Genomic DNA, 15,848 nt, shown 5'->3' with positions numbered 1-15,848 from the left:
TTATTAACATTTTTATATATTAGTCAGAAAATAAATTTAATGATTTTAAAATATCACTTTAAAGTTTGGGGCAAAAAAAAAAACCACTCTCAAGATGATAGATTGACTGCTTCTAGACCTTTGCTAAAAGATACAGGCTTAGAAAATCAAAGCCAGGAGACAGTAAGAAGAGAGCAGTAAGGGAGAGGCAAGGACAGGCAGTGACGTGGGAGAAGACATCCATTCTGCAGAGCATATGGACTGGTAAACAGAGGCCACTGGCAAAAGCTGGCAAAAGAGAGAACTCATCCAGCCCAGGACTCAGTGTGAAGACCCCAGAGAAATCTTCAATGGACCCCCTTGTTCAAGGAACTATGCCTCCAGATGTGTTGTGGAAAGCAACAGGCCTGAGGGGATTTGGTGGCCATCCAGTCAGGGTCATAGTTGGCCACATAGAACCTAAAAGCTCATAGACACATCAGACCAGAGGTAGGCACAGCCGTATGGGTAGATGTCACAGTCTGTGCAAGGAGAAGTTGAGGTACAGGGGGGCGAACGAGTAAAGACTGCAGCACAGACACTTGTGTGAATAAAAACTACGCACAGACACAAAATGAATGGAAGAAAGGAGAGGAAAACTATCAAAGAAATAAATGAAGTGAAAGAAGCTTGCAGAGACCAACCAGGACAATTTTAATTAAAAAATACGATCGGTTGGCTTATCTCAGGGTCCAGGAACAAAATAAAACAGAAATACGGAGTTAAGTAAATATGACTACCGGAGCCAAGAGCACAGGCAGGAAGCAGGATGTTGGAGATTAGGGACTCGGTGTTGGAGTTGCAACAGACAAATAACCTACGGGGTGTGCACAGAAACAGATCCTCAGAGACAGGAGGCCTAGAAGCTGTGAGGCTGGGCCAAGGACAACACAGGCAATTGTGTGGCAAACTGGTGTTTCAGACGCTCATGAATGTGGTTCGTGGATGAATGACACACAAGAGAGTTCAAGGTGGCACTGGCGTCTCGAGTGACTAAGGAGCATTAGTAGCCATCGATGAATGAGACAATTTTGAAGTTGCATGTGGCCATGCTCACAGGGAGCTGCAGTTCCAGGCAGTTTCCCTATGTATCAGAACAGGCATGGGAGAGACAATTCCTAAGCTACAGAAGGGTGAGACCTGTTAGACCGGACTATCCCTACATGCCCAGAGGTTCAATTTGGCAGAGAACCATTCTCTAAGTGGAGATTTTATACAGCTGTTCATGGAGCCACCACGTAAATTTGAAATGAGGATCCAAGCATACAAAATATGGGTTTATTCTTATGAAGCTAACCGACATAGTACTTTAGGCAAGTGTTATGCTATCATTGATAACAATTTAGAGGTGATCGAAGCAGACCCCAAAATAGGAAGAAAAACCTAAACTGTGGTTTGTAGCTCTGGGGTTTGGCAGGAGTTACCTTCTCCTTTGTTTTTCAGCCCAGGAAAAATACCTGGATCTGACTGTCAAACGGCTACACATGAGAAAAGGTGAGTGCTTTGACTGTCCTCATAATTTCTTCCCAGATTCCTAGTAACCAGACAGTTATTTCCTTTATAATCAAGAACTAGTACTGGGAAACCTCACAGGTACAGAGAGGGCAGGGACGGAGGGTCAAACACAAGTGTGACAACTGAAAGATTTACCTCAGTGTTCCCTTAGCACAACATGTGAGCACACCTTCACGGGGGACCTTGGACCACTCCCAGAGAGGTGGCAGACTAGAGCTTTGCATGGAGTTCCACTCAAAGCTTCCCCATCATACAGTAGGGAGCGGGTGTGCTTATCAGTGATGGTCCATTGGCCTCACGGCACCTCCAGCAACACCCACGAAGAGCTCTCTTCTAAGATCATTTTGTTTTCATTTAGGGGCCACCACCTTAGGATGCCACAGCAGGAGATCTGCTGAGACCCAAGAAATCTGAACGCTATGTCACCACAAGAGAACAGTTACTAATTGCTAGTCTGTGTGTGGGGGAGGAAGGATTGGGATGAGGAAGAGGGTGGGGAAGAGGACACTAGGAAGCAGTGTGAGGAAGAAATCAGTGAAAAGCACACCTTGAAACAAGGCTGCCAGACTAAGTTGCTGAGCTACTAGCTAACATCAACTATGGTGCTGACCAGAGAGTATCCAGACATCCATGGAAAGGGATATGGAACCCACTTCAAGACACACATTAAAGACTCGGGTAGGATGTAGGGTATAAGGAAGAACTTGGTACCACCATTTTATGCTGTGGATGCCCACAACTTTCTAAAGAATACAAGGCTTCCAAAGGGACTGCTGTGCTCTATTTGTTTCAGGCCTATGTTTCAACGGGGCATGGATTCATTGGCTTTGTGGTCCCAGCATACTTGTTTTGCCAAGCAAACTAGGGAAAGAATGGATCATTTTGGCTGCATGGCAGCCAACTTAAGCAATTTAGGTCAAAAGTGCAAACGGTGTGAAGAAACTGTACCTTGCCAGTACATGTCTCCTTTATGTGTGCTTCTGTGTCCACTGTCCTTACCCATGGACTTATAACACTACAACAACTCTCCAAAGTCCCTGAAGCTAGAAATTGAATCCAGTTTATCACCGTGACCCCACACCTAGCCAGAGAATGCAAACCATTTATGAAGAGTACACATGATGGAAGGAAGAACAAAGTCTTTCCTTTCTTGAGTCATTAATTCTACTTTGCTGAGATTGAATCTGCTTTTTTGTTAAGTGTGAGGAAATAAGTGGTTATATAACAGGATACTCAAAAGCAAATGATTATCTCATTTAATAATGAACAGAGACCAATAATAAAATTTGCCTTGCTGTCCCTTAGTGCTCTGCTAAGTAGCCCAATTTGTTAACTGACTGCATTAAAGATCTAATTTAATTAAATCTTGAACAAGGCTCAGAAGACCTATGGAGAGCACTTGGTTTAATTACAGGCAAGGGACAAGCACCAATTTCATTGATCTGGTCAAAGTCTGAGCAATAAAAATGGGCAAAGGAAAAAACTATGGCCCCACTTGCTTTTCAGGCCACATTGATAATTGTGATCTCAGAACTGCAACAGAGACAGAAAGGAAAAACATCCATGCATTATGCAGACTTCAGAGACAAAAATGAAATTGAACCTTATTCACTCTCTAAGGCTGCAAATTATGCAAACAGAAGACCACAAAAGACAGATCCCTCTTCAGGAAAAAGACATATGTTGGGTAATGGTGGGGTGGAAATCTTCCAGTATTTAAAGTCTATAAAACTGGCATTCAAAAGCATCTAGAAAATTCTTTAATGTTCACAATTGTCTGGAAATGAAAAGATGTTAATGCAGGTCATGGGTAAACATACAAATTCCAGAGAATGTTTGAATAATGCACATTCCTTCAAACTTTGTTATTTGAAGATAAATGAAGTGCACATTATATGCATTACATAAAACATAGCAGCACAACCTGCTACATATTTGTATACACCTGCACACAACTGGGTTCTTTGTGCTGACCTCTAGAACTGGAAGAAGCTCTGGATGGAAAAAGACTGACTTTTTATTTCTTTTTAGTTGTAACCCAGGACCGCCTTGCGCTTTATAACTCATGTTAGAGAAAGAAATTCATTTTGAACCACAATGTATGATTACACACAAGGCCAGCATTACTTTTGCAAAACAAGAGCCACCAGAATGCACACTGTAAAAAGCAAGCACACACCTAATTAGAATATCAGTCATAAAGATCAGGAGTGTGACCCAGGAAATTACAGGTGGCACGGGCCTCCATGCTCCGTCCACTTCATCAGGATCCCCAGATTAAGCCTTTGCTGACTGGGAGGTTTTACAGCCTCCTGTAAAAGTAGAGCACATCTGATACAGCTGGATTCTAAAAACACACTTATGTGAGCTCAGAAGGATGTTGTCCAGATAGAGACAGGACAGTGGCTCTTTAATTATGACAATAAGGAACTAGTAATTTATTCCTTATCTACACCCAATGAAAATTGAGAATATTTGCATACAGAGTAAAAACAGAATGGCTGGGGCTGGAGAGATGGCTCAGCAGTTAATACTGCCTTACTGCTTCTCCAGAGGATAAGAATTCAGTTTCCAGCACCCATGTCTGGCAGCTCACAACACAACCACCTCTATTACAACTCCAGGGGATCCAACACCTTCTGGCCTGCACAGGGGTCTGTACTTTCTCAAGTGCAAATACCTATGTGCAGGCACACACACACATATACATAACTAAAATAATAAAAACATACACCAACCTTATTGAAGAATAAGTTACTTCCTAGGTCCATGAACCCCCAAATGCCTGCCATTCAACTCCATGTCCGTGTGTCAAAGTGAAGTTTAGAAAGAATTGTTTCCTTTAGAACAATTGATCCTTTCACCCTCAGTCTAATCATAGTTCAAAGCCATAGCCAGACAAAGAAGCACTTAGGAGCTCTGGCAGATGGGCGTGCATCTTTGGAAAAGTTAGTGCAAATACTACAATGTTGCAACATCAGCATCTTCAGTGACAGAATTAGGTCCTGCCACCTTAGTTCTCAAAGAAGCACAGGTCCCCATGGGGATACCAGGATACCCTGCCATTCTCTCACATACAACTATGCAAACCCACATATGTGTACACTACACAAATGTGTAGGTATATATACACACACACAAACACACAGGTGCAAATACACATGTACAGTTATAATAATATGTAGAACAGACTTTTATGTTATTCAATATAAGTGAGAGGAGCTATTATGTGGGAAAATGTAAAGAAAGAATTAAGAGGAAATTTCTATGTTTTCCAATTACGAAAATATCAATAGACTGTCTTAACAGAATAGTTTAATCGAGCTAGTGGAAGGCCCACATCCCAGTAGAGTAGATTGAGATTTGCTGCCCTGACATAATTTTACCATCTCTCAGATTTAGGATTCCTGAGAAGAGTGCATTTATAATCTTAGCTCTACCCCTAAGGACCTACTTTGAACTACTTTCATGAACGACTTTAGAACTGGGGAGTCCAAGGCTGAGATTCCAGAAGATTCCAGGCTGCCCTTGGCTCTGCCTGCCCACCCATCCCACACCCCAGACCTAAGCCAGGTCTGGCTGCGTGCTCACCCTTCTCCGGAGCCTGTCCCGCTCCTCACGGATGGCGTTCATAGTAGCCTTGGTCCGGTTCAGCTCCTCCTCTTTGCTGCACAGCATGGCAGTGAGGCTCTCGTTCTCTTCCCGCAATCCGGCCAGCTCTTTCTCCCACCGGCACCGCTCCTCGGCCAAGTTGGGGTACAGATCCCGACCAAGAACTCCCTCAATCTCCTCAACTGTCTGAAAAACACAAAGTCATACATCAAAGCCAGGCTAACTCCTTTCAAGAAAGAGGTCAGAAAAGTTGGGGTTGCACAGGAGCCTGTGAGCCCAGGAGCCGGTGGAGAACCCTATGCACGTAGTGGTACCCATCGGCCATTCTTTCCTTAGACTCAGATGAAGCTGCCACTTGCCTGCATCATAGTTTGTGCTACTCAGCAGTCCCCAGAGTCAAAGACAACAAGGTCCCTTCTTGGTGCTGAGTCTGTGTGATGCCCACACAATGTTTATTTCCTTGAGGAGCGCCAGAGCTGGTCAATTTGCATCCAGGCAGCAGGCCAGTGAGTGATCCTGATAATGCTGTGACAAACACGAGGTTGCAGGCTGCACACAGTGTCTTAATTGTCAGTTTCCTAAATTACAGGCCTCCCGTGAGCCAGCTCAGCAATAAGGCAGGTCACATCACCATTTCCCGTTCTTGGTGTCACATCAGGATTCAGATGGTGTGAACGAGACTCAGTCCCAAGATGCCAAAGACAAAAAATAAAGTTCCAGCAACACAGGAAAGAACGGGCCTGTAGCGGAGGTTCCTCAGACAGTGGGGACTTACTTAGTTAATAAAATGGATACAAACCAGATAGAAGGAAATCTTCATGTTATTTGGAGAATTCTTTTTTTAAAATTCCATTTAAATACACGATTAAAAGATCAGGAGGACACATACGGTTGGGAAACATTTCTCTGCTTGCTCTGAGAACTATTGATCCATATTGTCCTTTACAAAGAGCCCAGGCAAGCGGGCTGTAAAGCGGAAGGGGAATTGCTGAGCAGAGAGAATGCACAATGATGGGACACAGAAGAGTCCCAACATTACATAGTGGCTGGCCACTCTCAAGAGCTCACACCGGCCCCTCGAGGAACACGGGTACCCAAATCTTGCTGCCTCTGTCCCCATGTAGTTCCCTGTCCTTTCAAATACAGAGAGTCTATTTGGCTCTGCTTTCTCCAGGAGTCCTTGCCCATCCCCAGTGAAAAGGATGGAGCTCACCCCGAGTTAGCATTACAGTCAAATCTGAAACTTGGGAGACTCCGGAGAAGGAAGTACCAGTGAGAGACTGCTTCTCCTCCTGCCCAATCCTGGCACCTATGCATCGGCAATCGAGAGGAGGAAAACTGGAAAGGCAGTGGCACTGGAAATGCCATTTCATGACTCATCTAGAGGCACTACCACCCTTTTGGGGAATTCTGGATTCTTCCTGACAGAAACTTGGAACTAGCTTTGCATGACTTCCTTTGCATTGTCTCTCTGCATAAGTCCCTGTAAGACTTGGGAGTGTAGATTGCAAGGCCTGGCCGGCTCATGAAGCCACAGTGACATAATGGCATAACAGAAAGGCACCTGCAGCCCAGGATAAAGAAGGGCTTAACTTCCCCATCATTCCCAAAGAGGCAAGGCTGTGCATATGCTGGGTGTTACTTTCAGAAGTAAAAGGGAAAAGGTGTGGCTGAGGCCCAGATACACTGACTGGGGATGAGGTGACTCAGCAGACCCCTTATCCCTGCTCTCTTTGGGCGACACAGACTGCTATCTCACAAAGCTGGGTTCTAGAAACCTTGAGTCTGTAACAAAGCATCCAAAGTCAGCTTGCAACATAGAATACTATGGAGGTTGGGCCTGGTGGTGCACACCTTTAACCCAGCACTTGGGAGGCAGAGGCAGGAGGATTTCTATGAATTTCACACCACCTTGATCCAGGAGGTCCAGCTAGGGCAGCATATTGAGATTCTATCTCAAAAAGAAAAGGGGGGAAATGCTATGGTGGACCACACCAAAATGATATGGTTTGATGTTACTATAATGTAATGGTTTCTAAGTAAAGCATCCTTTTTAGTGCAAAGCCAATGCTCTTTGCTGTTAATATGCCATTTTTTCCCCTGAAGTAATTTAGCCCAACAAATATTTATAGGACTCCTGCTTCTAGCTGATGGCTCAATATACTGGTATGGCTTTCAGTGACTAGTAGGTATCCAAGAAAGCTTTATGTTAAGAAAGGAGTTTGCCTCTCCCCCTCCCTCCCCTCAGAAAGCCAAGCAGAGAGGGAGGAAGGCCCACCTTAATGGCCAAGTCACAGTGCTCACTGGCCGTAGTGAGCTGTTCGATGTGCCTGTCCACTTCAGCCACAGAGAGGCTACAGCTGCTCTTCTTCCTGCCGCAGACGACACTCTCCAGCCCCGTCAGCACTCTCTGCAGTTCCGAGTTCAAGTCACTGCAGTTATCTAAGAAGGGATGACAATGAAAGCCATTAAACAGGCAGGCGGCAATGAGCACCCTCGGTTGCTTTTGCCATGAGGTGCTCATTTGGGAGCAATGGGAGTCTGACATCTCCAAGTCAGCATCATTCAGCATCATCACACCAGCTGCTACCCAAGGCTGATAGCCAATGCAAACCTTCGTCCATTTTCTAAACACCTGCGCCACCCAGAATTCCCGTGCCTTTCAATCAAAGGCAACCACACTGAGTTTTGCTAGTAAGAGCAAAGTGCTCCAGGAGAGACTTCAAAAACCCTCTGTTCAAACCACCTTGTTCAGCCACTCAGACCAACATTTATTCCAGAAGTTGAGTAAAAAAAAAAATCTCATAACTTTACTGAACAACAACAACAACAACAAAAACTCAGAATGAGCAGTGCTGATAGACATTAAAAAAACAGAAACTGGGGGCTGGAGAGATGGCTCAGTGGTTAAGAGCACTGGCTGCTCTTCCAGAGGACCCCGGTTCAATTCCCAGCACCCCCATGGCAGCTCAAGGATGTTTGTAACTCCACTTCCAGGCCTCTGACCCCCTCACACAGGGGGGGGTCACCAATGAACATTACAAAAATAAATAAGTTACATATTTTTTTAAAACCCAAAACTGTAAGAAACTATCCCTGCCACATTTCAATAAGCTTCAAGACTACCCCTGTCCCCATACACCGACATATGTGTGTGTGTGTGTGTGTGTGTGTGTGTGTGTAAAACTCCATCTAAGCAATTTAATCTATTTTCTCCATTGGGAGAATAACACACTTTTAACAAATTCCATAGTTTTCCATATAAAAATAAACGATTCTAATAATTTTATCTTAACAATCTGTGTTGCTACTAAAGTGCTGGACTCCAGAGTCTGGTCAAGGAAAGAAAATTATAATACAGGTTAAACACACGTTGTAAAATAGCTTTGTTGAGAACATAAATTCCCTTAAGAGTCAACCAATCTTCACCTGTTGTTCTGGATTCTATATACTACCATCGCCCTTAATTATTGCAGCAAATTATGCACACAGGATACTGCAGTCTCCCAAAGTGAACCATTCTTCTAAGTCCAGCCTGTCTCCTGCATGCAAGAAGCTGGTGTCTTCCCAGTCCCCCTTCTGGTCACAGGTCCAGTGCGCCAACATAGACAACTGCTGTTTGTGCTAGGCTTTGGAGCACTTCGAGAAAATGCTCAGCATTATGGGAAGTAGATTTCCCAGGGCATTTTCCCCGACCTCATTTGGCTGCCCACACCTATCAGTTTCCTGCACACAGAGAGCAATCCAGCAGAAGGGTTTTCACTCTAACCCATGCACGCGATGATTACAGCTGCTTCTCAAGGTGGCTTCCTCCCGTCTCTCCCACCTCTGCGAATGGGACCCACCATCCAGCCAGTTACCCAGGTTAACTCTGAAGCAACCTCGGTGCCCTTTTGTGTCACATCCTAAATCCAATCCATCTTGTAACTACAGCCTCCAAAACTCATCGCCAAAGTGAACAACCGTTCTCACTCTCTGCTGATGCCACGGTGCTCCAAACCAGCACTGCTTCTCAAGTTGGCCGTTCTAATAACTTCCTCCCTTCACTCCCCACACAGTAGTTAGAGTGAGACCCTTTAAAGGCAGACATGGCACCCACCTTCCCAGGGCAAACTGTCCAATCACTTCCCCTCCTCCTCACCACTAAAATAAGATCAAACTCCTTACCATAGTCATCAAAAATGCTGCACGTCAGAGACTCATGTCCTGAGCCCCGGCTGTACCACGGAATTCCTTGGGGGAACATTTATAAAATGCCAGTGCCAGGGCCCCACCCCAGACCAATTAAATCATGATCTCGAGGGTGGGGGGGTTAGGGGGGGTGGGGGGGCTTTGATACTAGAAATGTCTTCAGTTCCTCAAATGGTTTTAATGGGCAGGATGGTTAGGAATCACTAGCCTGGCCCTCTGCTCCTCTGTCTCCCTGCCTTGGGTTTCCCTTGGCTCTTTCTTACTAAGGCCTTCACTCTCTCACTAGATGTCAGATTCTGATCTGTCCCAGACAGTCCTCTGCTATTTCCTCTGCCTACACGCCCTTCCACTTAGCAAGCAGCTCAAGTGCCGCTTCCCCACCAAGATCCTCCTCTCTGGAGCATGTGGATTCCCTCCCCGTTCTCTGCCAGGTCCCAACCCCAGTGTCCTGTTTTGTTTATGGCAAACATCACTATCTGACATGCATGCTTATCGTCTTAACGTTCTAACGACCAATGCTCTACCAAGGATGGGCCTTTGATCTCCCTCATCGCTGCATCTCAAAATAAAACAGGGAAGGCAATCAAAAACAATTTTCAAAAGAGAAAAAAATCAGCTGAGTCAGCAACACAGTGAAAAGGAGACTCAGTCAGCACTAGGGTACTTTGTGTTGACCTTAAGCATTTCTTCCCTGTTATGCACATGAGATCCTGACAGTGGGGGGCGGGGCGGGGGAGAGATACTCATCACATTGGTTCACAGGACCGGAAAGACAGTGCTCAGCACCAAGTCAAGGCAAAAGGGTCCAAGTGTGGAGCAGCTCATTCTGTTAGCACACAGTCCAGTCTCCGAATGACCATTCACGCTCACGTGCAGGTTCCCTGGTATCCAGAGCTGCGTGAACACACGCTCCCAGATCTGTGAGTGTAAATCAATAGGCGCCTCTGTTCAGACATTGCACACGTTGCCCGCTCAGGTCCACCTGAGCTGTGCTGGATGTCTGTTAAATAGTTCTCAGAGTACAGATGCAAGGTGATCCTAGGGCCTTGGGAAACAGAAGGAACAGCAGGGACAAAGGTTCTGGCTGCATCTCTATTCTGTTTTCGGACAGTGGCTGAGCCCTGACTGATATCTGGAAGCTGAGTTCCTAGATGAACAAAAGACTGTCTTCAATTCTGAGAGGCTCAGAAATGCATGACACCAACATGGAAGTCCTTCTCTCAGGGACAGGCCAGCAGCCTGGAAATCGTCCCCTGAAGAGCACAGTGTCATACTGTCTAACCAGTGCCTGGTCTGTCTAGTCAGGGGAGTGTTCGGAGAGGGACATTTAAGTGAGCATACAAAGCCTGATACATTGGTGCACACTGGTACACACCAGCACTGGAAAGGTAGTAGTAGGAGGTCATCCTCAGCTATGTAGTGTGTTTGTGTGAGACCCTGTATGCAAACAAACAAACAAATGTAATCTGTGACCCTCTGCTCTGAAAGGAGAGCTACGAATATTTTCTTTGGTTTTAGGAAGGCAAATGTGTACCTACCTGCTAGGCCCAGTCTGTTATTCATACATATCGCTTTACTTATCTACTGACACATCACTGCCCTCTGTTTGTGTGCTCTGTTTGGAGACTCAGGAAAGACAAGGTGGCCAGGCTAGCATGAACAGATGTGGGGTGCAGGAGTTGGGGGTGAGGCACTGTCACCAAGCACCCATCCCTCACCGTCTCTCATTTGTCATATGTGGCCCATCTTTCCACATATTCACTTACAGGAATTACAAACTCCTCTGTTTGGCACAGTCCAGACCCAGCCAGAAAAACAGGCCTTCAATCCTAAAGGCTGAAGTAGCTAAAGTAATCCTAACATTAAGGTGCTCCAGGAAGAACAGAAGGTCCTTCATGGTAGTAAGGTGTGTGACACTCGGGTCACTCACATCTTCATAGTCTCACCAGAGAGGCGGGTGAGAAACTCTCACAGGAGCGTCACAGCTTGAGGACTTGCGCTCACTCAGGTAGGCTGGCAGGAGAACAGGAATCATGCATGGCAGGGCTATGTCACCAAGTACTGCAAATCCAGAATAGGGCTCTCCAGGGCATAGACTCACAAGCGGGTGCCCTGCCTGCCTCCTTCCAGCCAGGAGACTCAACAGAGGACAAATGAATGGGGGGACATTAACTCTGAAGGGACTCTTAGAAAGTAGGGGGTTATATGCTAATTCTGTGAATGGAATGTGAATGAAAATGTAAAACGTAATGTTACATGAAATGGCCAAGGTCAAATGTATGACTCTACTTTTGTGAGCCGTTTAGAAGACGCAAACGCGCAGAGACAGAGAGCAAAACGGAGGCTGGGAAGGGCACGCCGGGCAGCTATTCTTTGGTGTGTGCAGGATTCAGAGACTAAAAAGGACAGTGGTAATGGATGGAGAAAGACGGATGTGCTAAAAGCACCTAAGCCAATCACTTAAAAAAAGTTTACCATGTCGTATGTTATGATTATCTATATATATATGTGTGTGTATATATCCACAACAAAAATAAAAAACATATCTCAGTACATAAACAGAGAACATAAAGTTAACAGGCATGCAGAAGATAGAAACCACCACCTTCAAATTTATCCTTGGTTCAGAAGGAAGCTGAGGGGCTGTTCATTTAAAATAATGCTTGGGGACGGGTAGAGGAACATGAGAAAAAGACATGGGGAACTTCAGCCACTGATGAGGATTTCAGGGAACCTCAGCCACTGATGAGTGTTACTGACTTGTTCACAAGTCGGGGACCTCCAGGGAAGGGCGGGCATGGAGGGGACTTCAGCAATGCTAGGCTTTACAGAGAGAACGTGAGGTGATGGCTCGGCTCTACATCCCTCTGTGTCCAATGTGCATGTTTAAACACAGCTTATTTATGTCATTCCTTAAAAAACAAACCTAGGGGCAGCTTTTGACAAACAGCTACAAATAAGAGGGAAGCCCCGCCTATGGGACCAGGGAAGGCGGCTTTGGAAACAAATCCAAACAGCACAGCTGCAGGGGCTGATTTTGTCTATTTAGTCCTGAGCTTTCTGGCAGCCAGAGGAAAAGTGAATTATCTCCTGTCAGAAAGGAGGAAGCGTTCCAGCTTCATAAGAGAGACAATGAAAATAGATCTGTAAGAACTCAGGACTTCACATGTGTTAAGAGGAGATGCGACTGCTTCTCCTCCCCCAGTGTTAGGCAGACGCAGATCTCATGGTTTATTCTCGTATTAACCTTCACTGGAGAGAGTTCTCAGCAGAGCTAAATTCAGATAATCTAAGCATTTGGCCCTCTGATATTTAATTTTCTTTAGCAGTGAATCAGGACACGGAAGAATAAACAGAGCAGACCCTTTCTTTGACTAAAGGGTGCAAGGCAGCCAGTTAACAGCCAAAGTTGTGTCTGCACACCTGGCAAGCTTCACTGTCTGGAACATTCCTTTTTTTTAAAAGTGGGTTTTGATTTATTGTTACCATTCAAAGTTCATTACAATTTATACCTGTACTTATACAATTTATTCTTGGAATAGTAGGGCTGGAAGTGTTAGACTCAACACAGCAACCTTCTGGGGAGTCAGCAGCTGACTCCTCAGTGCATGGTGCACCAAGGCTGTGTGTGCGTAGCTGGCTGCTGCCCACCTCTGTTGGGGTGTGAAGCTCCTACATTTTGCTCTCCTCTCTAACTGTAGCATTCCCAGGCAGACTTCTGGTAGCCACCCGAGAAGAGACAGTTGGATTTAGGGCAGCGGTTCTCAACATCTGGATCTACATCCCTTTGAGGGTCCAGCAACCCTTTCACAGGGGTCACCTAAGACCACCAGAAAACACAGATGTTTACATTACAATTTGTGACAATAGCAAGATTATAGTTATGAAATAACAACAAAAAATAATTTTATGGTGGGGGGGTCACAGCATTAGGAAAGTTAAGAACCACTGAGTTAGGGACTTAGATTGTCCTGTCCGAGTTAAAAGTAAGGGCCATATAGCTCAGAGATCTGATAAGGATGTAAGAGGAGGTCCACCTTCACCGTGGTTCTGGCCTGGTTAGACACATCCTGGTGTCTGAATATAGCTTTGTTCTTTCCCAGAACCAAGTAAATTGGATCCAGAATTGACAGCAAAACTACACAACAGAATTGCCTCATTTCAACAACTCATTTTTAAAAATGCTGTTGTTCCTTACTGGGAAAATCCTAACCCACATACAGGGGCTCAGTGTCAAAAACACTTCCCTTGTCTTCCTGATTCTGGGTAGTCTTATTTTTTCTGATATGACTCTGTTCCAAAACATGATTCCAGATTAAAAATATGAATGTCTCTGAGGTTCTGCATTTGCCTCATAGTAGGTGTTTAGGCATGAATTTAGTTTTGAAATGCCTTGTTTTTATTTCCTATGGGTCTTTTGTGAAAGCTTTAACCTAAAATTCCATTGTCTAGAAGGCATCTGATGGAGATTTCCCATAATCCCCTATAAGGCCATCCCTGAGAGCAGAGACAGTTTTTACTTAACGAAAGTTCCTAGACATTCACAATGCTGAGCATGGAGTAGGTGGTTCATCAACAGTGGATGGTTCAAAGTGTAAAATAAACAAGAGACTTGTTTAAGGTCAAATTTCAAAAGTGTCTCACTTTTTTGCCTATTTGTTAATCAAGTATCATCAAATTTAAGGCTTATCAAGTGACCAATTACAAATGGAAAAAGGCCTACAATTAGGACCTCTGAGGTGAAAGCTTTTAGTAATGTAAGAGGTGTTAGCTACAGTAAGTGTTATGTAAGATAAAAACCAGAAGCCGGAGCTGGTCTGCTAGCCTAGAATGTGGGGATTGCTTCCAGGGTCAACAAGTTGCCCACACCTCTGTACTGACTGGCTACAAATCACACTTGGTGCAAAGCAATTTAAGTGTGTAAAACGGGGCTGAGAACACAGCTTATAATGTGAAAGGATACAGGTTCAATCTTAATGCTACAGAAAACAAAAGAAAACAAAAAAGTAATTGGAAAGAAAAACCCAGCAGATTCTCTGAGAATCAGTACAAACTGTGTGTGAAGAGGTGCGATGCTTTACTCTGGGGATGTAACAGTTCCCATCTTTCCACAGATCCAAAGCTAACACCAGGAGACTGATACTTTCTTTCTTTTTAAAAAATTAATTAGTTGATTTATTCACTTTACATTCTGGTCGAAGGCCCCTCCCTCCTCTCCTCCCAGTCCCACCCTCCTTCCTCCCTACTTATTCCTCCAAAAAGGGTACCCATCCACCCCAGCTCATCAAATCCCATCAGGACTGAGTGTGAAGTTTTCTTGCTATCACTCCACAGGCAGAACATGACAGAACAGAATCCAAGTCGGACTGGCAAGGAGAGGTGTCGACAGAAACCTACGTAAGGCCCCAACTGCATGTGCCCACTGAAGACAAGAGCATTTAGGAGGTATATCAACGCAGTATTAGAGCATCTAAATACCACCAAGAATGGAGCTGACCCTAGGCACTTCTTGGAGCTTCACAAAGCTCATGGGGACACACACTGTCACCTACATATGTTCTTGCAAAAAAAAATAATTTCTAATCTAATTAGGAAGCAATCTCAGAACAAGATGCGATTGCATTGGCTTACAAAGTATCAGCAACTTGGTCTAGAGTAAAGGCTGGGGTGGTAAGAGGCACTATCAGCAAACATAGCACATGAGCCTTGATTAGATCTGGATTAAACCAAATAACCAAAGACCTTCACAGGACAGCTGGGGCAAATCTGAATACAGACGTCACAACCCTTAGTGGTCAGTATAGACTGACAGTCCACGGGCATTCTTTTGACCTTTTTTCAAAGTCTCTCAAAATAAAATGTTGAGGGGTGGAGCATGGCAGCATCCTAACCAAGAGAGTGAAACAGCATAGCTACTAGAAGGCCTGGATTTAACAGCTACCACTAAGAAGATCCCTCTTTCAGCGGAGGACAAGTCGCTGGCACGTATCTCTGCCACAGGCAAATGGGCATAACCACAGGTACATTCAGGCTGGGGGTCCTGAGGGCAAATTCCTCCCACCTCTGCAGGCCACATCTCATTTCTGTGTTTCTTTTCTCAATCAAAGGGAGGCTGTATGTTCACTCTGTTTCAGCAGGATTTTACCAGCCTGAGACTTGCTTTCAGATTTGCTACTGTCACTTTAGGTTTCCGACAGTTTGCGTCTGTGAAACAGCAAATGTGGTTGTAAATGTGAAGGCATAAGGATCACCAAACATCAGCTGTATGAAGGCTCTCTCTGTTCGTGGGCTGGCCCAGATGCCCTAGGTGTCCCATCTAGGACACGCCTCTGCTGTAGACCACGTGTATCCCCAACCTCTTCTATAAAAGCACTGGCAATGCCCCCCATGGAAAGCAAGGCTCTGGTGACATATATGTGAAAATGGCTGCGATTTCACCTTTCACTATATTATACAAATACCAGTCACCTGAATAGTATAGCTGAAAAGCCAGGTAACGCCCAGAGGCAGGG

General features: G+C 45.0%; 1 protein-coding gene across 7 annotated transcripts in view; it reads right to left on the bottom strand.

Annotated features, from left to right (window-relative positions):
* Positions 1-15,848, bottom strand: part of MCC (MCC regulator of WNT signaling pathway) — a 372,812-nt gene that overhangs the window by 59,187 nt on the left and 297,777 nt on the right. For all 7 annotated transcript variants that reach the window (XM_084778403.1, XM_084778404.1, XM_084778406.1 and 4 more), the window contains 2 exons: positions 7,424-7,587; positions 5,125-5,331 (listed from right to left, as the gene is read on the bottom strand). In XM_084778403.1, the coding sequence (XP_084634529.1) occupies positions 5,125-5,331; positions 7,424-7,587 (371 nt within the window). The remainder of the gene's footprint in view (positions 1-5,124; positions 5,332-7,423; positions 7,588-15,848) is intronic.

The sequence above is a fragment of the Acomys minous genome, assembly GCF_964271855.1.
Source record: "Acomys minous genome assembly, chromosome: 4".
NCBI classification, from domain to species: Eukaryota; Metazoa; Chordata; class Mammalia; order Rodentia; family Muridae; genus Acomys; species Acomys minous.
This window is presented reverse-complemented; position numbering and strand designations above follow the sequence as displayed.